We start from the raw sequence: 24356 nt of genomic DNA on the forward strand, positions 1-24356 counted from the left end.
GTTGCGCAATTCCCACATTTTTAAACCTACTCAAACCATTCCAACATCATCAACATATTCAACTCATCCTGGACATTCAAACTACCATTTTTCTACATTCAACAAATTTCCAGGAATTCCCGTTTCTTGGTAACCTATTTCCACCATTAAGTTTGACTACTCCTTTCACATTTTTCAACCCATTTCAACCGTTCTACCGTCAAAACACTCCTCATATTCAGGACAAAAACCAAGTTGGTTAAGGAACTAGAAACATTCCCGGTTTTTCCGAAATTCCAGGAATTTCACAATTAAAAACTGTTACTAATTCAAAATTTCTTGACTGATTTAAACAATTCCAAAACCAACCAATTCAGCTCATTCAGGACATTCATGATCATTTTTCCAAAAAAATCCCGCTTTTCCCAAAATTCTCACATTTCCAGGAAGTTCCCATTGAAATGAATGGGTCATTTTTCCAAGTTGCACAATTCCCACATTTTTCAACCGATTCAAACCATTCCACCTTCAACTCATCCTGGACATTCAAACGACTATTTTCCACGTTCAACACATTTCCAGGAGTTCCCGTTTCTTGGTAACCCATTTCCACCCTTAAGTTCGACTACTCCATTCACATTTTTCAACCCATTTCAACCGTTCTACCATCAAAACACTCCTCATATTCAGGACAAAAACCAAGTTGGTTAAGGAACTAGAAACATTCCCGGTTTTCCCGAAATTCCAGGAATTTCTCAATTAAAAACTGTTACTTATTCAACATTTCTTGACCGATTTAAACAATTCCAACACCAACCAATTCAGCTCATTCAGGTCATTCATGCTCATTTTCCCCAAAAATCCTGCTTTTCCCAAAATCCTCACATTTTCAGGAAGTTCCCATTGAAATGAATCGGACATTTTTCCAAGTTGCACAATTCCCACATTTTTCAACCAATTCAAACCATTCCACTTTCAACACATTCAACTCATCCTGGACATCCAAACTACTATTTTTCCACATTCAACACATTTCCAGGAATTCCCGTTTCTTGGTAACCCATTTCCACCCTTAAGTTTGTCTACTCCTTTCACATTTTTCAACCCATTTCAACCGTTCTACCGTCAAAACACTCCTCATATTCAGGACAAAAACCAAGTTGGTTAAGGAACTAAAAAAAAAATTGCAGTTTTCCCGAAATTCCAGGAATTTCTCAATTACAAACTGTTTCTACCTCAACATTTCTTGGCCGATTTAAACAATTCCAACACCAACCAATTCAGCTCATTCAGGACATTCATGCTCATTTTAAAAATAAAAAAATCCCGCTTTTCCCAAAATTCTCACATTTCGAGGAAGTTCCCATTGAAATTAATAGGACATTTTTCCAAGTTGCACAGTTCCCACATTTTTTAAGCTATTAGACTTAGACTTAGACTTACACAAACATTAATGATCCACAAGGGAAATTGTTCAACACAGTAGCTCAGTTACAATGATAGAAAGTGTAAGGATGGAAAGGACAATGCAGGTATACGTAGACTAATGTAGCGATAAAAAAATCTATTATATATACGAATATATACATAATATGTGTACAGAATAATATATATATACAGATATATTATATTATGTCTATAACATATATACAATATATACCAATGACCATGTACAATATTACAGTATATACAGTATATGTGACAGCAGCAGCAAAAAATAGAGAGTAGATCTGGCAGGAAATAGAAAATAGACATTATAAACATTATAAACAAAGAGAAGTAGCTAACATGTCAGGTGTCAGGTAGTAGGCAGATGTCATCCATCTATTCAAAGCATTCCAACATCAACACATTCCACTCATCCTGGACATTCAAACTAACACTTTCCCAATTTCCAAACCAAATTCCGGTTTTCCTGGAAATTCAAACCATTCCAACATTCAAACTATTCTTACATTCATACGACATTATGTCAGCATTTCACTTCAACTTCAGCATTGGAGCATTCACACGCAATTCCTTCAGGAATGGCCTCATCCAGTTTACTAAATGACATTTGCCAGTGTCGCACCATGATGGTGGCAAGTAACGAAACCCGAAAAAACTAAAATGCTTGCATAAAAAGTTAGCATTTTATTAACATGGCAACAGGGGAACAGCTAAAATACTTCCAAGATGAGTAACAAAATTGATGATTATTTCTGTAGTAGTGTTAAAGCAGTGACCTCTGACCTCCTGCAGTGTGACAGGACTATACAGTATGAGTGTATCGTTAGGAAGCCTAATTACTCTCATGCAGCTGCTGATTACGCTTCTCCATCCCCAAACACCATTTCTGACATTTCTTGGAAGGTCACAGTTAATTAGTGTGTGTGTGTGTGTGTGTGTGTGTGTGTGTGTGTGTGTGTGTGTGTGTGTGTGTGTGTGTGTGTGTGTTATTCACCATTTAAAATCAGTTACTTGTCTCTAGGAACAATGTTGTTTGTTGACGTATTGACTTATTAAACCAAATAACTGCTGACATTTAACTCTGTACCAGTAGCAAACGTATTAGGGAGTAAAAACTGGAACACAACAACAGAATGGAAAACAGATTCATGTTTTTGTATTGTAGTTGGGGATGGGTACCATTCCCATTTGAACCGATACGGCAATATCAATACTCAACGGTACCGATTTTTGGTGCTTTGTGTGTGTTGATAAATATAAGGCAATTCCTGAAGCAATGCTGAAGTCAACCTGAAAATGATTAGGAGCATGAATGTCCGAAATGAGCTGAATTGGTTGGAATTGTTTAAATCGGTCAAGAAATGTTGAAGAAGTAACAGTGTTTAATTGAGAAATTCCTGGAATTTCCCTGAAAAAACGGGAATTTTTCCAGTTCCTTAACCAACTTGGTTTTTGTCCTGAATATTAGGAGTGTTTTGACGGTGGAAAGGTCGAAATGGTTTGAAAAAAGTGAAAGGAGTAGTCGAACTTAAGGGTGGAAATAGGTAACCAAGAAACGGGAATTCCTGGAAATTTGTTAAATGTGGAAAAAAAGTAGTTTGAATGTCCAGGATGAGTTGAATGTGTTGAAGGTGGAATGGTTTGAATCGGTTGAAGAATGTAGGAAATGTGGAAATTTGAAAAATGATCAATTAATTTTTAATGGGGAAAATGCAAAAAAAAAAATGATTCATGGGAAATCCGGGAATTTCTTTTTGAATTGTTGAAGTACAGCACACAATCCCTGAACAGGCTGAATACTTTAAAGTTGGAACAGTTTAAATCCGATGAAAGATCTGAGAATTGTGGAACTTTGAAGAATGTCCCATTGGTTTAAAATGGGAATTTCCCCCAAAATTGGGGATTTCGGGAAAAGCGGGAACTTTTTTTAAAATGGTAAAAAACGTGAATTTTCTGAATGAGTTGAAACGGTTAGTGTTGGAATTTTTGAAATCGGTCGAGAAATGTAGTAGTAGTAGTAACATGTTGAATTGAGAAATGGTATCACGGAATTCCTGGAATTTCGGGAAAACCGGGACTTTTTCCAGTTCAAAGAACAACTTTGTTTTTTTTCCTGATTAAGAGGAATGTTTTGTCGGTGGAACGCTTGAAATGCGTTGAAAAATATGGAAGAAGTAGTCGCCAGAACAAAGGGTGGACATAGAGCTTTGGAAAACCAGGAATTCTGGAAAATCCTGGAATTTTTTTGAACTTGGAAAAAAAGGTAGTTTAAATTTCCAGGATGGTGGAATGTGTGTAAGGTGGAATAGTTTGAATAGGTTGAAAAATGTGAAAATGGTGAAAGTATGAAAAATGGCCAATTCATTTTGAATGGGAAAAATTGTCCCGGAAAACTTGGAATTCTGGGAAATCTGGGAGTTTTTGGAAGTTTTCAAGGAGAATCCCACAATTTCCGAATAGAGTGATTAGTTTGAAGTTGGAACACTTTGAATTGGATGAAAAATCAGTTGCAAGTATGACATTAGGTTGAAGTTACAGTTGCAAGTCCAGGACGTTAGATGGCAGAAGTTGTTTAGAGTTAATAGTGTGTTCTTTTGTTGTTTGTTGTGCCCTAAAAAGTGTTGCTGCTCTAAGTATTGTACTTATTACACACCAACTGTTTGATTGTAACGTGCATCTTAGTTGTAGTTTTCATGAACAAATTTGGAGGTGTTGAAATCGGCATTTAAAATTGCTAATGCTAATCAGTAGCATGTCATTAGCAAAGGCAATGTATATTAGCACTACGCTAGTTCAGTTTTGGAAAAGTTGAGCCAAACTTTACAGTAGTTAGGCGTATCTGTTGGCGTAGAAAATTGCAACATCACCTTGCGGTGGTTTGTCTGTTATATATATATATATATATATATATATATATATATATATATATATATATATATATGTATGTGTGGGAAAAAAAATCACAAGACTATTTCATCTCTACAGGCCTGTTTCATGAGGGGGGGTACCCTCAATCATCAGGAGATTTCTCCTGATGAAATCTCCTGATGATTGAGGGTACCTCCCCTCATGAAACAGGCCTGTAGAGATGAAATAGTCTTGTGATTTTTTTCCCCACACATACATATATTGCGCTCTACTACGGTATCGAGCACTATTTTTTGGATAACCTTATTAAGACATATAAATATATATATATATATATATATATATATATATATATATATATATATACAATATATAATATATATATACAATATATAATATATATATATATATATATATGTCTTAATAAAGTTATCCAAAAAATAGTGCTCGATACCGTAGTAGAGCGCAATATATGTATGTGTGGGAAAAAAAATCACAAGACTATTTCATCTCTACAGGCCTGTTTCATGAGGGGGGGTACCCTCAATCATCAGGAGATTTTATATATATATATATATATATACATATATATATATATATATATATATATATATATATATATATATATATATATATATATATATATATGTCGCCCGGTTTTCTGTTTTAACATGTTCTATCTACACTTCTGTTAAAATGTAATAATCACTTATTCTTCTCTTCTTTGATACGTTTTGGATGATACCACACATTTGGGTATGGATCCGATACCAAGTAGTTACAGGATCATACATTGGTCATATTCAAAGTCCTCGTGTGTCCAGGGACGTATTTACTCACTTTATAAACATAATATGAACAAAAAAAAAAAAGATTTTGTGATGCTAAAATTTTTTGATGTAATCATAGTAGTATCGACTACATGTACATGGTATCATTACAGTGGATGTCAGGTGTAGATCTACCCATGGCGTTTGTTTACATTGTGACGGTGGTGAGCTATTGTATCCTCCTACGGTGTGTAGTGAAGCATGTTTAGCTATTCCTCGTCCTCCAGTGATAATGGTACATGTTAGAAACTTACCTTATTTGTCGTCGTGTAGGCCAGGATTAGTGATTTCAGTAGCTAAAACACTGCGGATGGACGTTAGCCGCTAGCTAGCTAGCCATGTCTTAAAACAGCTCTTCCTCTTTATCTTTACACCAAAATGCGTCCATTCTCCCTTTTCTGTCTACACACTGTGTCTGCTTGTAAGTACTCTGTGTGTGTGCGCTGCCAAACATGCTCCTCTGCTCGTAAAACCAGCAATGTCACCACGTGACGACGGGTTGGATTGACCAGTACTTTTTATAGGCGGTATAGTATTGCTGTACTCCAACTCTAGGTTGAAACCCTTTGAAGAGCAGACTTCTACTCACGGGTTTTGCGCGCCGAGTCCTCCACAAACAGCGAGGAGATGTCCTGGTCGACGCCCGCCTGGCTCTTGGCGACACAGGTGTAGGCGCCGGTGTCTTCGAAGTGCACGTTGCTGATGTGCACCTCGCTGCCGTTAGCTGCGAGCAGAAGCAGAGAAGACTTGGTGAAGAGTGTCCTTTGTCGCTTTGACTTGTACACCAGCAGGGCGGCTCGGTTGGTAGAGCCGCCGTGCCGTGCTAAATGCTAGCATGTAATGCTAGAATGCTACACGGGAACAGCTAGCACACTTTTTTTTTTTATGTTTTATTATGGAGCCCCTAAAGGGACATGGGGGGAATGTTTTTTTTAATAATTTTATTTATTTATTTATTTTTTTTAGACATGTATCTTGTGCGCAAAAGAAACTTTATAAAGTTATAAAAAAAACAAAAAACATTTTATAATTTTTTTTAATTTTATTTTATTTTTAGACATGTATCTCGTGCGCACGAGATAGTTTCTTGTGCGCACAATATACATGTCTAAAAATAAAAAATAAAAAATAAAAAATTACAATTTTCTTTTTTTTTTTTTTTTTTGGACGTGTATCTCGTGCGCACGAGAAACCATCTTAAGCGCACGATATGGTTTCTCGTGCGCACGAGATACATATGCTGAAGAGGTTCATTTAGCCTACTAATGTGTATTAATAAATGGTTGATTTATATAGGCTATATAGGCTACTAGCCTATATAAATCCACCATTTATTAATAGCACGAGATACATGTCTAAAAAAATAAATAAAAAAAACATTGTTTTTTAAAAACATTTTTTATAATTTTATGACAATTTCTCGTGTGCACGAGATACATATAATATAATATAAAAAAATTAAATAAATATATATATATTTTTTTTAATTCCCCCATGTTCCTTAGGACAGGGGTCGGCAACCAAAAATGTTGAAAGAGCCATATTGGACCAAAAATACAAAAACAAATCTGTCTGGAGCCGCAAAAAATTAAAAGCCATTTTACATACAGATAGTGTGTCATGAGATATAAATTGAATTAAGAGGACTTAAAGGAAACTAAATGAGCTCAAATATAGCTACAAATGAGGCATAATGATGCAATATGTACATATAGCTAGCCTAAATAGCATGTTAGCATCGATTAGCTTGCAGTCACGCAGTGACCAAATATGCCCGATTAGCACTCCACACAAGTCAATAACATCAACAAAACTCACCTTTGTGCATTCACGCACAACGTTAAAAGTTTGGTGGACAAAATCAGACAGAAAAAGAAGTGGCATAAAACACGTCCTAAACAGTCGGAGAAAGTTATACATGTAAACAAACTATGGTGAGTTCAAGGACCGCCAAAATTAGTAGGACAAAACGGCGCTCGCCAAATACTCGAATCCGTGAAGCTGGCAGTGTGCTTTATAACAATTAGGGAGGTTTGTGTCATGTTTGTCCTCCTACAGAAACCATATTAAAACTTTTTTTTTTTTTTCCCCTCATCTTTTTCCATTTTTCATACATTTTTCAAAAAGCTCCAGAGAGCCACTAGGGCGGCGCTAAAGAGCCGCATGCGGCTCTAGAGCCACGGGTTGCCGACCCCTGCTTTAGGAGCTCCGTATTTTTTTTTTTTTTTTTTTTTTTTTTTATGGTGCTCTGTTTGTGTTGTGGTGTGCTTGCTCATTTCTCTTGTGTTATCTTTTAACCTGCCCATTGTACAGCACTTTGGCTACCCCTGTGGTAAATTTTAAATGTGCTTTATAAATCAAGTTGATTTGATTTGATTTTAATATACTATATTTAAATGTATTCTTACATATATTTTCTATTTTATTTATTGCTATCATTACTACTATTATTCTTTCAACGTTATGTTTACCATGAATTGATTAACGTGGACCCCGACTTAGACAAGTTGAAAAACTTATTGGGGTGTTACCATTGAGTGGTCAATTGTACGGAATATGTACTGTACTGTGCAATCTACTAATAAAAGTCTCAATGCAGAGGAACAAAATATGTGATTGTTAAGTTAAAACGTACACAATAAGCTAAAATGCTAGCATGCTAACATAGTATGTTAATGTTAGCAGGGGAACAGCTAACATACTTCTGAGATGGCAACACAATCTGTGATTATTAGGTTAAAAATAACAAAATTAGCCCAAATGCTACCATAAAACGTTAGCATGCTAACATTAGCATGGTAACATTATCAAGGTAACTTTAGCATCATAAAAAGCAAGACAACAGCTTATATTGCACATGATATCACACACAAGTACAACACATACTGCAGGACTGCTTGTATCGCACATGATATCACACACAAGTAAACACGCTGCAGCACTGCTTGTATCGCACATGATATCACACACAAGTAAACACTGTAGAACTGCTCGTATCGCACATGATATCACACACAAGTCAACATGCTGCAGGACTGTTTGTATCACGCATGGTATCACACACAAGTAAAAACGCTGCAGGACTGCTTGTATTGCACAATGTATGACACACAAGTAAACACGCTGCAGGACTGCATGTATCGCACATGATATCTCACACACAAGTAAAAGACAAACTGCAGGACTGCTTGTATCACACATGATATCACACACAAGTAAACACACTGCAGGACAGCTTGCATTGCTCATGATATCGCACACAAGTAAACACTCTGCGGAACCGCTTGTATCGCACATGATATCACACACAAGTAAACACCCTGCAGGACTGCTTATATTGCACATGATTTCACCAACAAGTAAACACTCTGCAGAACTGCTTGTATCGCACATGATATCACACACAGGTAAACACTCTGCAGGACCGCTTGTATCGCACATGATATCACACACAAGTAAATACGCCGCAGCACTGCTTGTATCGCACATAATATCACACACAAGTAAACACTCTGCAGGACTGCTTGTATTGCACATGATATCACACACACAAGTAAACACGCTGCAGGACTGCTTGTATTGCACATGATATCACACAAGTAAACACACTGCCGGACTGCTTGTATCGCACATTATATCACACGCACACAAGTAAACACTGCAGGACTGATTGCATCGCACATGATATCACACACAAGTAAACACGCTGCAGCACTGCTTGTATCGCACATGATATCACACACAAGTAAACACTCTGCAGAACCGCTTGTATCACACATGATATCGCACACAAGTAAACACTGCAGGACTGCTTGTATCGCACATGATATCACACACAATTAAACATTCTGCAGAACTGCTTGCATCGCACATGATATATCACACACAAGTAAACACTCTGCAGGACTGCTTGTATCGCACATGATATCACACACAAGTAAACACGCTGCAGGACTGTTTGTATCGCAAATGATATGACACACAACCAAACACGCTGCAGGACTGCTTGTATCGCACATGATATCGCACATAAGTAAACTGCTGTGAAGTAACATGAGTGCAGGAGGGGAAGAGCGCACGAGTGCACCTTGCAGGCTGAGCTGCTTGGACAGCTTGGGTGTGATGTCCATGCCGTTCTTCAGCCAGGCCAGCAGGGGGCGAGGGATGCCCTCAGCATGGCAGCGCAGGCTGGCGGTGACGCCCGGCTCCCTGGCTTGGCTCTCTGGGTACACCCGGATGACTGGGGGCACTGAGGGGCCCACAAAAAACAAGTTTTAGACAAACACACAATAAACATTTATTTTCACAAAAAGAGTATCAAATTGATCCATTCATTATTATTCTCACATTGTATAAACATGTCCTCACCTGTCAACATTTGCATTTGAAAATGTGGACATTTTCAAGGTAAAAACTTAATTTCAAGGTAAAAACTGATTTTCAAGGTAAAAGTTGATTTTCAAAGTAAAAAAACATTTTCAAAGTAAAAGTTGATTTTCAAAGTAAAAAAACATTTTCAAGGTAAAAGTTGATTTTCAAGGTAAAAGTTGATTTTCAAGGTAAAAGTTGATTTTCAAGGTAAAAACTAATTTTCAAGGTAAAAAATGATTTTTGAGGTAAAAATTAAATTTCAAGGTAAAAACTGATTTTCAAGGTAAAAGTTGATTTTCACGGAAAAAACACAATTTCAAGGTAAAAACTGATTTTCAAGGTAAAAGTTGATTTTCAAAGTAAAAAAACATTTTCAAGGTAAAAGTTGATTTTCAAGGTAAAAGTTGATTTTCAAGGTAAAAAACTATTTTCAAGGTAAAAATTACATTTCAAGTTAAAAACTGATTTTCAAGGTAAAATTTAGATTTTCAAGGTAAAACAAATGATTTTCAAGGTAAAAGTTGATTTTCAAGGTAAAGAAATGATTTTCAAAGTAAAAGTTGATTTTCAAGGTAAAAAATTATTTTCAAGGTAAAAGTTGATTTTCAAAGCAAAAACTGATTTTCAAGGTAAAAACTAAATTTCAAGGTAAAAAATGATTTTCAAAGTAAAAGTTGATTTTCTAGGTAACAACTAAATTTCAAGGTAAAAGCTGATTTTCAAGGTAAACAATGATTTTTAAGGGAAAAACTAAATTTCAAAGTAAAAACTGATTTTCAAGGTAAAAGTTGATTTTCAAGGTAAAAACTGATTTTCAAGGTAAAAACTGATTTTCAAGGTAAAAGTTGATTTTCAAAGTAAAAAAATATTTTCAAGGTAAAAGTTGATTTTCAAAGTAAAAACTGATTTTCAAGGTAAAAGTTGATTTTCAAGGTAAAAACTGATTTTCAAGGTAAACAATTATTTTTAAGGTAAAAATTAAATTTCAAGGTAAAAAATGATTTTCAAGGTAAAAGTTAGATTTTCAAGGTAAAAACTGATTTTCAAGGTAAAAACAAAATTTGAAGGTAAAAACTGATTTTCAAGGTAAAATTTAAATTTCAAGGTAAATACTAAATTTCAAAGTAAAAACTGATTTTCAAGGTAAAAGTTGATTTTCAAGGTAAAAACTAATTTTCAAGGTAAAAACTGATTTTCAAGGTAAAAACTGATTTTCAAGGTAAAAACGAAATTTCAAGGTAAAAACAGATTTTCAAGGTAAAAACAGATTTTCAAGGTAAAAACTAAATTTCAAGGTAAAAACTGATTTTCAAGGTAAAAGTAGATTTTCAAGGTAAAAGTTGATTTTCAAGGTAACAACAAATTGTCAAGCTAAAAACTGATTTTCAAGGTAAAAAAATGATTCTCAAGGTAACACATTTAGTGGCATGCTTTTATTTTGAAGGCCTGATGAGGCCAGGATGAGTTACATCAGTGTAGACAAAGTGTTGCTGAGAGTACCAGAGAGGATAAAGTTAGCGAGTTTGTTAATTAGTTAGCCAGCTAGTTAGCTTAATAAAACTTTCAGTAAATGTCCAAAATGGTTTTAGGAACAAGTGATTAGAATTTTGTGTGTCATCTGGATCATTTCTACTACAACACCCAAAAGCAGTGAAGTTGTCACGTCGTGTAAATGGTAAATAAAAAGAGAATACAATGATTTGCAAATCCTTTTCAACTTATAATCAATTGAAAAGACTGCAAAGACTAAATATTTCATGTTCACACTGAGAAACTTTGTTATTGTTTGCAAACAATCTTGAACTTAGAGTTTAATGTACTCTGGAATGTTCTACCAATAACAGTTAGAGATGCTACCTCAGTAGAAGCATTTAAGTCCCATCTTAAAACTCATTTGTATACTCTAGCCTTTAAATAGACCCCCTTTTTAGACCAGTTCATCTGCCGTCTCTTTTCTGCTCTGCCCCCCTCTCCTGCGTGGAGAGGTTATCAGGTGACCACGGATGAGGCGCTAGCTGTTCTCATGTTTCCCATTGGGTTGAGTTTTTTCTGAGCCAAGGACGCGGGTGTGGCTTGTGCAGCCCTTTGAGACACTTGTGATTAAGGGCTATACAAATAAACTTTGATTGATTGATTGATTGATTGAACTGATCCAAGCCCTGTGATGTCAGGTTGAGAGTAAGAAAGCCAGCATGATTGAACATCAATATGATCAAAAAGAGCAGAAGTTGAGGTGGATGATGGAACATCAATAAGCCCTTTGTACAAATCAAACATAAATAAGCGAGAGCACCATTAGGAGCTCATTGATTTTTTCCCCTTGCCTCCTATTGATTTTATGTAACCTTTTTGTCAGCGAGCAGACAAGGCTTTGACAAAAAGCAGAGGGTCGTACAAGCTGACTTGACACATTTCTGCACACGACACAGCTGCAGTTTCACGTCTTTGCCCCCATGGCAAGAAAACAAAAACACATCCGAGTAGCGGCAGATAAATCAATAACAGATCAAATAATGACAATGATGATAATAATATGTATTAATGCATTGGTACGCACACGTCTTGCTAATCCTGCAGCATGGAGCATGACGCATGAATATCAATGGAAGGAAGTTTGCTATGAAAAGTACCATAAAACCATAAAGAAAATCTCATTCTGATTGCATGGAGATGGCCTTAAAAACATATTTTTAAAATGGATTGTTACAAAAAAATATCAATACATTTTTTGAAAATCAAGAATTAATTAAGATTTGGGAGGAAAAAGAATCGAGATTCAGATTTGTTTGCACATTACTGAGAGCTGTTGCAATGTTCTATGCCAACAGATACACTGCAAAAACTGAACTCTAAGTAAGATTAAATATGTCAAATAAGGGTGATATTTGCTTATTTTCTGTCTAATAAGATAATTCTTCTCAATAAGCATATTTTTTTGTTAGAGTGTTTTACTTGTTTTAAGGGTTTTTGGTCCTAAATGATCTCAGTAAGATATTACAGCTTGTTGCTGAGATTTGATGACCTATATTGAGTAAAACATGCTAGAAACTAGAATATCAACTATTGCAAAGCTGTGTCATCAACACTCACAAGTATAAAACTACTTTTTTAAAGGCCTACTGAAATGCGATGTTCTTCTTTAAACGGGGATAGCAGGTCCATTCTATGTGTCACACTTGATCATTTCGCGATATTGCCATATTTTTGCTGAAAGGATTTAGTAGAGAACGTCGACGATAAAGTTCGCAACTTTTGGTCGCTGATAAAAAAGCCTTGCCTGTATCGGAAGTAGCAGACGAGTAGCGTGACGTCACAGGTTGTGGAGCTCCTCACATCTGCACATTGTTTACAATCATGGCCACCAGCAGCGAGAGCGATTCGGACCGAGAAAGCGACGATTTCCCCATTAATTTGAGCGAGGATGAAAGATTTGTGGATGAGGAAAGTGAGAGTGAAGGACTAGAGGGCAGTGGGAGCGATTCAGATAGGGAAGATGCTGTGAGAGGCGGGTGGCACCTGATATTCAGCTGGGAATGACTAAAACAGTAAATAAACACAAGACATATATAAACTCTATCAACCACAACACAACCAGGCTTATATTTAATATGCCACAAATTAATCCCGCATAACAAACACCTCCCCCCTCCCGTCCATATAACCCACCAATACAACTCAAACACCTGCACAACACACTCAATCCCACAGCCCAAAGTACCGTTCACCTCCCCAAAGTTCATACAGCACATATATTTCCCCAAAGTCCCCAAAGTTACGTACGTGAGACTTTTTGAGACTTTTATTAGTAGGTTGCACAGTACAGTACATATTCCGTACAATTGACCACTAAATGGTAACACCTGAATACATTTTTCAACTTGTTTAAGTCGGGGTCCACTTAAATTGATTCATGATACAGATATATACTATCATATATACTATCATCATAATACAGTCATCACATAAGATGATCATCAGGGTGTATACATTGAATTATTTACGTGACATGCACATAGCCACACGCACGTACGGGCAAGCGATGTTTGGAAGCGTACTCACAGTACCGTGTCTGCGTATCCAACTCAAAGTCCTCCTGGTAAGAGTCTCTGTTTTACAAATTCTCCACAGGCCAATGGTAAAGATTGACTGTCATCTTTCGGGAATGTAAACAATGAAACACCGGCCGTGTTTGAGTTGCTAAAGTCGGCCGCAATACACCGCTTCCCACCTACAGCTTTTTTCTTTGCTGTCTCCATTGTTCATTGAACAAATTGCAAAAGATTCACCAACACAGATGTCCAGAATACTGTGGAATTTTGCGATGAAACAGACGACTTAATAGCTGGCCATCATGCTGTCTCAAAATGTCCTCCACAATCCGCGACGTCACGCGCTGACGTCATCATACCGAGACGTTTTCAGCATGATATTTCGCGCAAAATTTAAAATTGCACTTTAGTAAGCTAACCCGGCCGTATTGGCATGTGTTGCAATGTTAAGATTTCATCATTGATGTATAAACTATCAGACTGCGTGGTCGGTAGTAGTGGGTTTCAGTAGGCCTTTAAAGTACCGTATTTTCCGCATTATAAGGCGCACCTTCAATGAATGGCATATTTCAAAACTTTGTTCATATATAAGGCGCACCGGATTATAAGGCGCACTTATGCATCCATTAGACGGAGCTGCGCTAAAGGGAATGTCAACAAAACAGTCAGATGGACTCTGTTCACTCCCAAAATGAATAAACGGCTGTTTTATTATTTTCCCCGAGGTATAGTCAGTGACGTGGTGTTTTGTTTATCTGTTAACAACAGCAAGGTATAACAGTAGTGCAACATTTATATCACATAGTGGAGGGGAACTTTTCCCTGATTCAATAAACAGGTAAAAAACAGTGATACTGTTACGGTAAATGAAACGTTAGTGCAATCACAATATAGTAACAATCCAAATAATGCAGAGCAATAACAATATATCAATAACTCAACGCTGCTCAAACGTTAATGTCACCCAACACAACACACAAAATAAACATGTAAAGCTCACTTTATGAAGTTATTCCTCATCCACGAATCCCTCAAATTCTTCTTCTTCAGTGTCCGAATTAAACAGTTGGGCGAATACAGCATCCAACATTTTAGGTGCGCCTTATAGTGCGGAAAATACGGTAATAATTTATTATTTCAAGCATGAAAGAGACAATTGTGTCTCGTATCTAAAACAGATGACAGCCAAATGGACTTTGCTGTTTTATTTTCAATGAATGAATAGAAAATAGGTACTCATATAGTAGTACAGTTGGCACAGTACAGTAAACTGACAGTTAATATTTAAACATTTAACATTTGACATTTCAAACAATTTTGAACAGAAATAGTTCATGCACATTCAGATAAATTCCTCAAAATTACAATTAAAAAAATTTGGCCAGGGGCCGGGCTGTATATATGCGCGCTAATTGACTGAAAGAGCACGCACTTGGCGCGATGATGTCATGTTATCAGTGGAAAAATGCATTTTTAGACAATATGATTTGGCGGGTTTTTTCGGGGAAGAATAGGAAGTCCTTCTTTAGCTGCCATTTTGTTTTATCATATATTGCTGCCTTTGCACCTGTCAATGTTTACTTTTGGATGCACATTAAATCAACCAGAGATCCTGACTTTGGAGCAATGTTCACAGACTCTAGTATTTGGCTCTCTATTAGATGCATTTATGGACGGAACTTTTCCTTGTTGATGTCTCAAGAAGTGTAGAAATACAAGAACAATTATACATTAAATAGCTTTTGTGGGTTTGAGCGTGCAAAAACTGCAATTAATGCTTCCATTCCTTCCTATAGTCGGCTGGTGCGTGGTCTCTAATTAGCGCCATGTTAGAATACATTGTAATTAACAGCTGTGGCCTCATGACATAAATATACAATTGTCTATGCGTTTGATTAATGTACATTTTTACATACACTTAAAAAAAAAATTCAGTCCCCAGCATTTTTTATGTTTTTTTTTTACAGGAAAGTATTGTAAATGGAACAACGGTACAACTCTTTTTTTACGCTAAAATTATGGCGACTGAAATGACAGTTTTTTGTTTTTTTTTTACTGTAAAATCTGAAGTTGTTGATTATACACTATCATTTTAAATGGGAAAATGGTAATACCATTTTTTTAAATGTAATTTTACCAGGAACAATTGATTTGACAAAATATACAAACCCAGTTTCCATATGAGTTGGGAAATTGTGTTAGATGTAAATATAAACAGAATTCAATGATTTGGAAATCCTTTTCAACCCATATTCAGTTGAATATTCTACAAAGACAAGATATTTGATGTTCAAACTCATAAACTTTATTTTTTTTTTTGCAAATAATAATTAACTTAGAATTTCATGGCTGCAACACGTGACAAAGTAGTTGGGAAAGGGCATGTTCACCACTGTGTTACATCACCTTTTCTTTTAACAACACTAAATAAACGATTGGGAACTGAGGAAACTAATTGTTGAAGCTTTGAAAGTGGAATTCTTTCCCATTCTTGTTTTATGTAGAGCTTCAGTCGTTCAACAGTCCGAGGCCTCCGCTGTCGTATTTTACACTTCATAATGCGCCACACATTTTCGACGGGAGACAGGTCTGGACTGCAGGTGAGCCAGGAAAGTACCCGCACCCTTTTTTTACGAAGCCACGCTGTTGTAACACGTGCTGAATGTGGCTTGGCATTGTCTTGCTGAAATAAGCAGGGGCGTCCATGAAAAAGACGGTGCTTAGATGGCAGCATATGTTGTTCCAAAACCTGTATGTACCTTTCAGCATTAATGGTGCCTTCACAGATGTGTAAGTTACCCATGTCTTGGGCACTAATACACCCCCATACCATCACAGATGCTGCCTTTTACACTTTGCGCATATAACAGTCCGGATGGTTCTTTTCCTCTTTGTTTTGGAGGACACGACGTCCACAGTTTCCAAAAACGATTTGAAATGTTGACTCGTCAGACCACAGAACACTTTTTCACTTTGCATGAGTCCATCTTAGATGATCTCGGGCCCAGAGAAGCCGGCGGCGTTTCTGGATGTTGTTGATAAATGGCTTTTGCTTTGCATAGTAGAGCTTTAACATGCACTTACAGATGTAGCGACAAACTGTATTTAGTGACAGTGATATCCTTTAGAGATTGATGTCCGTTTATGATACAGTGCCATCTGAGGGATCGAAGGTCACGGTCATTCAATGTTGTCACTCCACATAAGCCATGCCGCTTACGTGGAGTGATTTCTCCAGATTCTCTGAACCTTTTGATGATATTATGGACCGTAGATGGTGAAATCCCTAAATTTCTTGCAATTGCACTTTGAGAAACGTTGTTCTTATACTGTTTGACTATTTGCTCACGCAGTTGTGGACAAAGGGGTGTTCCTCGCCCCATCCTTTCTTGTGAAAGACTGAGCATTTTTTGGGAAGCTGTTTTTTTACCAAATCATGGCACCCACCTGTTCCCAATTTGCCTGTTCACCTGTGGGATGTTCCAAATAAGTGTTTGATGAGCATTCCTCAACTTTATCAGTATTTATTGCCACCTTTCCCAACTACTTTGGCATGTGTTGCTGGCATCAAATTCTAAAGTTAATGTTTATTTGCAAAAACAAATAAAAAATGTTTATCAGTTTGAACATCAAATATGTTGTCTTTGTAGCATATTCAACTGAATATGGGTTGAAAAGGATTTGCAAATCATTGAATTCTGTTTATATTTACATCTAACACCATTTCCCAACTCATATGGAAACAGGGTTTGTATGATAATATAATATTTGTTGTATTATTTAATACTGTCATGTCTGTGTGATCATGTTTTGTTTTAGTCATGTTCGGTTTTGTTTTTGGACTTTTTGTGCACTTTTGTTTTGTTTTGTCACCATAGTTACCCATTAGTTTCACCTGTCATGTCACGCACCTGTTTTGAGTCACGCACCTGTTGTTAATCATGTCTGTGTTATTTAAGCTTTTCATTTTCTGTTGTTCGTCCTGGTGTCATATCTTTTCTAAACCCTGCTATCCTCTCGTTTCAAGCCCTGTTCACGGTCCCATGCCACAGTAAGTGTTTTTTATTTCGTGTTCAGTTTCTGCCTTTGTGCAAGTTTTGTTTTCATTCGCCAAGTTTTTTTTACCTCCGCCATTGTGCGCGCTTTTCGTTTATTCCTTTTTTGATAGTAATAAATAAATCATGTACCCACCTTCAAGCCATGTCCGATCCAAATTCACTTGCATCTTGGGAAAACAAAAACTCCATAGTCCAAGTCGTGACAAATACTGGGGTTGTACGGTACGCCAGTACCACTATAGTATTGTGGTACTAATGAATACAAAAACGGTACTATACTCTGTTTGAAAAGTACCGCTTCGCCATATTCTTTTTTTTACGGGCATGACAGGGCGTCGTCTTCACGTGGTGACATTGCTGGTTTTACGAGCAGAGGAGCATGTTCGGCAGCGCACACACACAGAGCACTTACAAGCATACACAGTGTGTAGACAGACAATGGAGAATGAACGCATTTTGGCGTAAAAAGTAAAGATAAAGGTGAAGTTATAACACTGAAACACCCTCAGGAAGAGGTGCTTTAAGACATGGCTAGCGGCTAACATCCATTCACAGTGTTTTAGCTACTTCTAAATCACTAATCCTCGCCCCAATGGGGACAAATAAAGTAAGTTTCTTACAAGTACATTATCACTGGAGGACAAGGAATAGCTAAACATGCTTCACTACACACCGTAGGAGGATACAATAGCTCGCAGGCGTCACAATGTAAACAAATGCCATGGGTGGATCTACACCTGACATCCACTGTAATGATACCAAGTACATGTAGTCGATACTACTATGATTACATCGATATTTTTTATCGTCACAAAATCCTTTTTCCTTTTTTTTAAATTCTTATTATGTGTATAAAGTCTGTAAATACGTCCCAGGACACATGAAGACTTTGAATATGACCAATGTATGATCCTGGAACTACTTGGTATCGGAGCGATACCTAAATGTGTGGTGATTACATCATAACAGAAGTCAGAATGAATGGCGACAATGAGCATTTTTTGTAATGCACAGCTTTACCAAGCGAGGTTTGAATCACGATACTGCATGATACTGATAAAGCATGTTGCCCGGGGGTCACATGTGCCCCCCGCCCCCACCGGGAGGGGCCCGCCTCACTATTTGAGAAGAACTGATGTAATTAAAAGCCGTCCAATGAAGTCCTTGCTTTATGCAAATGTTATTTCTGCATCATAACTAAAAACAAACAAACAATAAATACACTCGGGAGTACAGACCAGGTGCTACCTACAAATAGTAAAAAAAAAAATCCTAAATCCAGACTAATCCGAATCAGCCTTAAATTGTAGTGGAGTGACTTATATTTAAATAGCGCTTTTCTCTAGTGACTCAAAGTGCTTTACAGAGTGAAAGCCAATATCTAAGTTACATTTAAACCAGTGTGGGTGGCACTGGGAGCAGGTGGGTAAAGTGTCTTGCCCAAGGACACAACAGCAGTGACTAGGATGGCGGAACCTGGGATCGAACCTGGAACCCTCAAGTTGCTGGCATGGCCACTCTACCAACCGAGCTATACCGCCTAAATTGTACTCGTTTTTGTTTCTTACTCAATTCCTGACATATCCTGAAAGTTGAACGGAAATCTTCTCATGACTTTTTGAGCTACTGTGTTTATAGCAAAATGAAAGAAGCCTCTGTCAGTCATCTATTGTCGTTGTCCCTGCGGGTGGAGGCGGGCACACAAGCACGCACACATAGGGAAGTTGAAGCCAACGAATGGGAGGAAATAAACCGGATCAGCCCTGGAACGTAGTCATTTGTTTCTTACTCCATTTCGGACATTTCGCGAAAGTTTAACCAAAATGTGCCCGTGACTTTTTGTGCTATATGTAGAAAAGTGAAAGAAACAGAGTGAACCCTCTTCAGTCAGTCACCAGTATCTCTGTCTTTGCGGTGCCGCTCCCATACACGCGTAAAGAAACGTAAACATAAGTGGTAGATAGGATCAGGCCCGTCATTTATTCGGTTGTTCCTTATCCCGTTTCCGACATTTCCTCAAAGTGTGAAAATCCACTCATTGCATTTTTTGAGGTATTCAAGCGAAGAGACCGAAAAGGTGTGTTATTGTTTGTGCTTCGGTGCCATCTTTTGGACGGGTTTGCTCACTGCAAATGCCGCACTGCTGCATTGCCCTTTAGTTGGACTCAGCTTTCAACCGGAAGTAGAAGTGCCATGCTGTACCAAATCTACCCGCGGCCTTCAGAATCAACAATGTCTGTGCACTGGAAGTGAACGGGCACATACAGTTGATAGATAATTGCCATAGCCAATCATATCACGAGTTGTTGTCAGTAATCGGCAGTGTCCTTGAGGGTGCATGGGAGTTTGCCCAACCAGTCTACATGTGCTTTGTGGACTTGGAGAAGGCATTCGACCGTGTCCCTCGGAAAGTCTTGTGGGGAGTGCTCAGAGAGTATGGGGTATCGGACTGTCTAATTGTGGCGGTCCGCTCCCTGTATGATCAGTATCAGAGCTTGGTCCGCATTGCCGGCAGTAAGTCGGACACGTTCCCAGTGAGGGTTGGACTCCGCCAAGACTGCCCTTTGACAGAATTTCTCGGCGCAGTCAGGGCGTTGAAGAGATCCGGTTTGGTGGCTGCAGGATTAGGTCTCTGCTTTTTGCAGATGATGTGGTCCTGATGGCTTCATCTGGCCAGGATCTTCAGCTCTCACTGGATCAGTTCGCAGCCGAGTGTGAAGCGACTGAGATGAGAATCAGCACCTCCAAGTCCGAGTCCATGGTTCTCGCCCGGAAAAGGGTGGATTGCCATAAAAGGGTCTCCGGGTTGGGGAGGAGACCCTGCCCCCAAGTAGAGAAGTTCAAGTACCTCGGAGTCTTGTTCACGAGTGAGGGAAGAGTGGATCATGAGTTCGACAGGCGGATCGGTGCGGCGTCTTCAGTAATGCGGACGCTGTATTGATCCGTTGTGGTGAAGAAGGAGCTGAGCCGGAAGGCAAAGCTCTCAATTTACCGGTCGATCTACGTTCCCATCCTCACCTATGGCCATGAGCTTAGGGTTATGACCGAAAGGACAAGATCACGGGTACAAGGGGCCAAAATGAGTTTCCTCCGCCGGGTGGTGGGTCTCTCCCTTAGAGATAGGGTGAGAAGTTCTGCCATCCGGGAGGAGTTCAAAGTAAAACCACTGCTCCTCCACATGGAGAGGTGCCAGAAGAGGTGGTTCGGGCATCTGGTCAGGATGCCACCCGAACGCCTCCCTAGGGAGGTGTTTAGGGCACGTCCCACAGGTAAGAGGCCGCGGGGAAGACCCAGGACACGTTGGGAAGACTATGTCTCCCGGCTGGCGTGGTAACGCCTCGGGATCCCCCGGGAAGAGCTGGACAGAGTGGCTGGGGAGAGGGAAGTCTGGGCTTCCCTACTTAGGCTGCTGCCCCTGCGACCCGACCTCGGATAAGCGGAAGAAGATGGATGGAGGGATGGAGGTTGCAAAAACAGGAAGTGGCACCGGAGCCGTACGAGCCATAGAAAGCCACAGAAAACTCACCTATACTCACAAAGAAGAAGAGTAAAACGTTGATGAGGTGGCAGATATATGTTTGCAAGGCCATTTTCAAGAAGGATATTTAAGAGAAACTACATTTTGTGAAGGCGAAGTCGGGTTTGCCCGCGATATTCACGCCAATCCGACGACTACGAGCGGTACCACCTGGCTTATACGGCGTCGAATGGGCGCTACAAAATTGTGAGTTCAAATATTTTATTTCTTTATTTTTTCATGTTTCATTTGTTTATTACAATTCTATTCATTTTGACCGTACCACAAACGACATGTTTTAATTGATGAAGCGGGCTTATTGAACGCTAAATGCGCCGATAAATAGACCGCTTTGTACACTGTTGAGGGGATTCTATGCAAAGTAGTGTGCAAATGTGTTTCTGTATAGTATTTCTCCAGCTGTGTCCATGAATGCACTGAAAAACAGGCATGCTATATATATTGTAACGACTTGTCAGCATGTGTGCTTATTTTGGCCATATTAGCATCGGGTGCTCAAATTGTATCATCGACAGTGATACAATTTAATTGGAAAATGGTCCTTACCTCCAATTAGACGGCATTTTCTTTTCCACTTCCATTCTGACGGGTTTACTGTACATCAGATCTGGGCAAAATGCAACCCAATAAGATTTTCAATCCGGCCCGCTGGACGTTCTACATAATTTTTTTAGACCTTCAACATGAAAAGTGTATTTGCCATTATGATGTGCAGTGATGTTTTTAAATGAGCGTAAGTCTTGAACTATAGAAAGTATTTCAATGCTTGAAATCTGCACTTTTGAGTGTTATAGGAGTTACCGTATTTTTCGGAGTATAAGTCGCACCGGAGTATAAGTCGCACCTGCCGAAAATGCATAATAAAAAAGGAAAAAATCATATATAAGTTGCACTGGAGCCTGGCCAAACTATGAAAAAAACTGCGATTTATAGTCCGAAAAATACGGTATTAGGGTAATCTAGGTCATAGCAGCTCAGACCAGGAACAAAGCAGAGTGGACGGAGTTTGTTCACAGAGCAGTCAGCCCCAAACACGTGTCAGAAACCGATGCGGAAGCAGATTTTTACCTAATAATATATCATATTGTGTTTATTGCACTTTGCATTCATATTTTGCTGTTTGTTACATTTTTGTTGTGTTGTGCTTGGTCTGAGAAGTAAAAGAGGAGCGATGTTCATATATTGTTAATATTCAGTGTTTTATTGTTCATAGTTAATATTGTTAATTCCTCTTTTTTTATTTTAATGTACATTTTGGGTGTCCCATTCAGTAAAAACTGTAAAATTCCATTCCGTTTTTTTTTTCTGAGGTGGTCTGTCATAACGTGTTTAGAACTCTATCTGTCATGAAGTGGACTGTGGGGTTTTTGTTTTCCCGAGATGCAAGAATTGGAACGGACGTGGCGTGAAGGTAAAAACATCATTTAATTTTACTATAACAAAAAGAAGAAACTAAAGGTGCGCACAAGGCGGAAGTACAAACTTGGCTAAGTAAACAAAACTAGCACTTGGGCAAAAACTATGAACATGAAATAAATAACACTTGCTAACTGTGACATGAACAAACAAACAATTACTTGAAAAGCATGGAACTATGGCATGTAACGCGTAATCAATGGAGTAACAGGGATAACAGAGTTAATGTCGCCAGGCTGACTTCCTGGCAACTATCAGCTTAAATAGTCTTGAACATGATTAATAGCAGGTGTGTGAGTCCAAAAATTAATCAGGTGCATGACATGAGGACAGGTGACAACTAATGGGTTGTCATGGAAACAAAACAAACAAGACTGCACAAAAAGTCCAAAAACCAAACCGAACATAACCAAAACAAAACATGATCACACAGACATGACATTATCGTGACTTTTGGTATTAGTGTTCCTGAAAAAAAGGGACTCAAACACACATACTGTACATCTAAATGTGTATATATCATTTATACACACATACACATTGGCCCCCCCGGCCACATTTTTTTCTCTCAATGTGGCCCCCGAGTCAAAATATTTGCCCAGCTCTGCTGTACATGATGATGCTTCAAGCTGTCGGCGGGACTTCCACGGCCTAAAACCCAGATCTGTACAAGGGTGTCCATAGAACCACTGCGGGCAGACTGCGACACCACAGTGGTGACATCCCCCTCATGCTGAGCCCCAGCCGCTCGTCAATCACTCAGCAAGGCTGCCGTCTGCAGCAACCTCTTCCAGACATCCAGCACCAACACACACACACACACACACACACACACACACACACACACACGTACACACAAACACACAAACACACACACACACATTCTTGTATTTTTTTACCTTTTTGAGACCTGAGAAAAATGCCTAAATCTTTAGGGCCACCCTTTCTAGATATATGCATATTTGTATTTACAATAATATTAATATATACATACTACTCAAATATAAAAAAGCTTGTTGTGAAAAATGGAGTTGGAATTTCACCAAAAAATTTCACAATTTCACAAGAAAAACGTAGAATTTTGGCAGTATTATAATAAAAGTCGTCATTTTAAAAAACTGAACATTTGTGCAATATTATGATAAAAGTTTAAATTTTACTCAATAACAGTCGCAATTTTACAAGAAAAGCTTCAAATTTGGGCAATTTTATGAAACAAATGACAATATTACCAGACAAAAGTCACAATTCTATTAAAAAAACTTTAAAGTTTTGCCAATATTATAATAATAATAATCGGAATTTTACTCGGAAGCACTATGACAAAAGTCATCATTTTACTCAAAAAATGTCACTATTTTACAAGAACAACAAAAACATTGGCAATATTGTGATAAAAGTCGGAATTTTATATGCCAAATGTCACCATTTTGCAATAAAAAGTGTATAATTTTACATTAAAAAAGTAATAATTTTACATTAAAAAAGTAATGATTTTATGAGAAAATATTACAATATTACAGAAACAGAAAGAATATGAGAAATTGTGCCCAATTTTATAAGAAAAAAGTCGACATATTGTGAGAAAAAGTTCATTTTGTAAATTTTTTGGAATTTTTTGTTTGTTATTGGTTTTTAATCTTCCTTATTTACTTCAAGTTATTACAGTATGTCTCTATATACTTTTTTTTAATTGTTGTTTTATATCAAATTAATTTTGACCATAGGGGGCACATTTCAATTTCTTACAAACACACTTGTTATTTCATATGTTGACCAAAGGGGGAGCACTTTGAAT

At 38.0% G+C, this 24356-nt stretch overlaps 1 protein-coding gene across 3 annotated transcripts in view; it reads right to left on the reverse strand.

The window, feature by feature from the left end:
• Positions 1-24356, reverse strand: part of fstl5 (follistatin-like 5) — a 570108-nt gene that overhangs the window by 97495 nt on the left and 448257 nt on the right. For all 3 annotated transcript variants that reach the window (XM_072914911.1, XM_061976896.2, XM_061976895.2), the window contains exons 9-10: positions 9214-9375; positions 5716-5850 (exon numbers count right to left, since the gene is read on the reverse strand). In XM_072914911.1, coding sequence (XP_072771012.1) covers positions 5716-5850; positions 9214-9375 — 297 coding nt within the window. The remainder of the gene's footprint in view (positions 1-5715; positions 5851-9213; positions 9376-24356) is intronic.

The sequence above is a fragment of the Nerophis lumbriciformis genome, linkage group LG16 (assembly GCF_033978685.3).
Source record: "Nerophis lumbriciformis linkage group LG16, RoL_Nlum_v2.1, whole genome shotgun sequence".
NCBI classification, from domain to species: Eukaryota; Metazoa; Chordata; class Actinopteri; order Syngnathiformes; family Syngnathidae; genus Nerophis; species Nerophis lumbriciformis.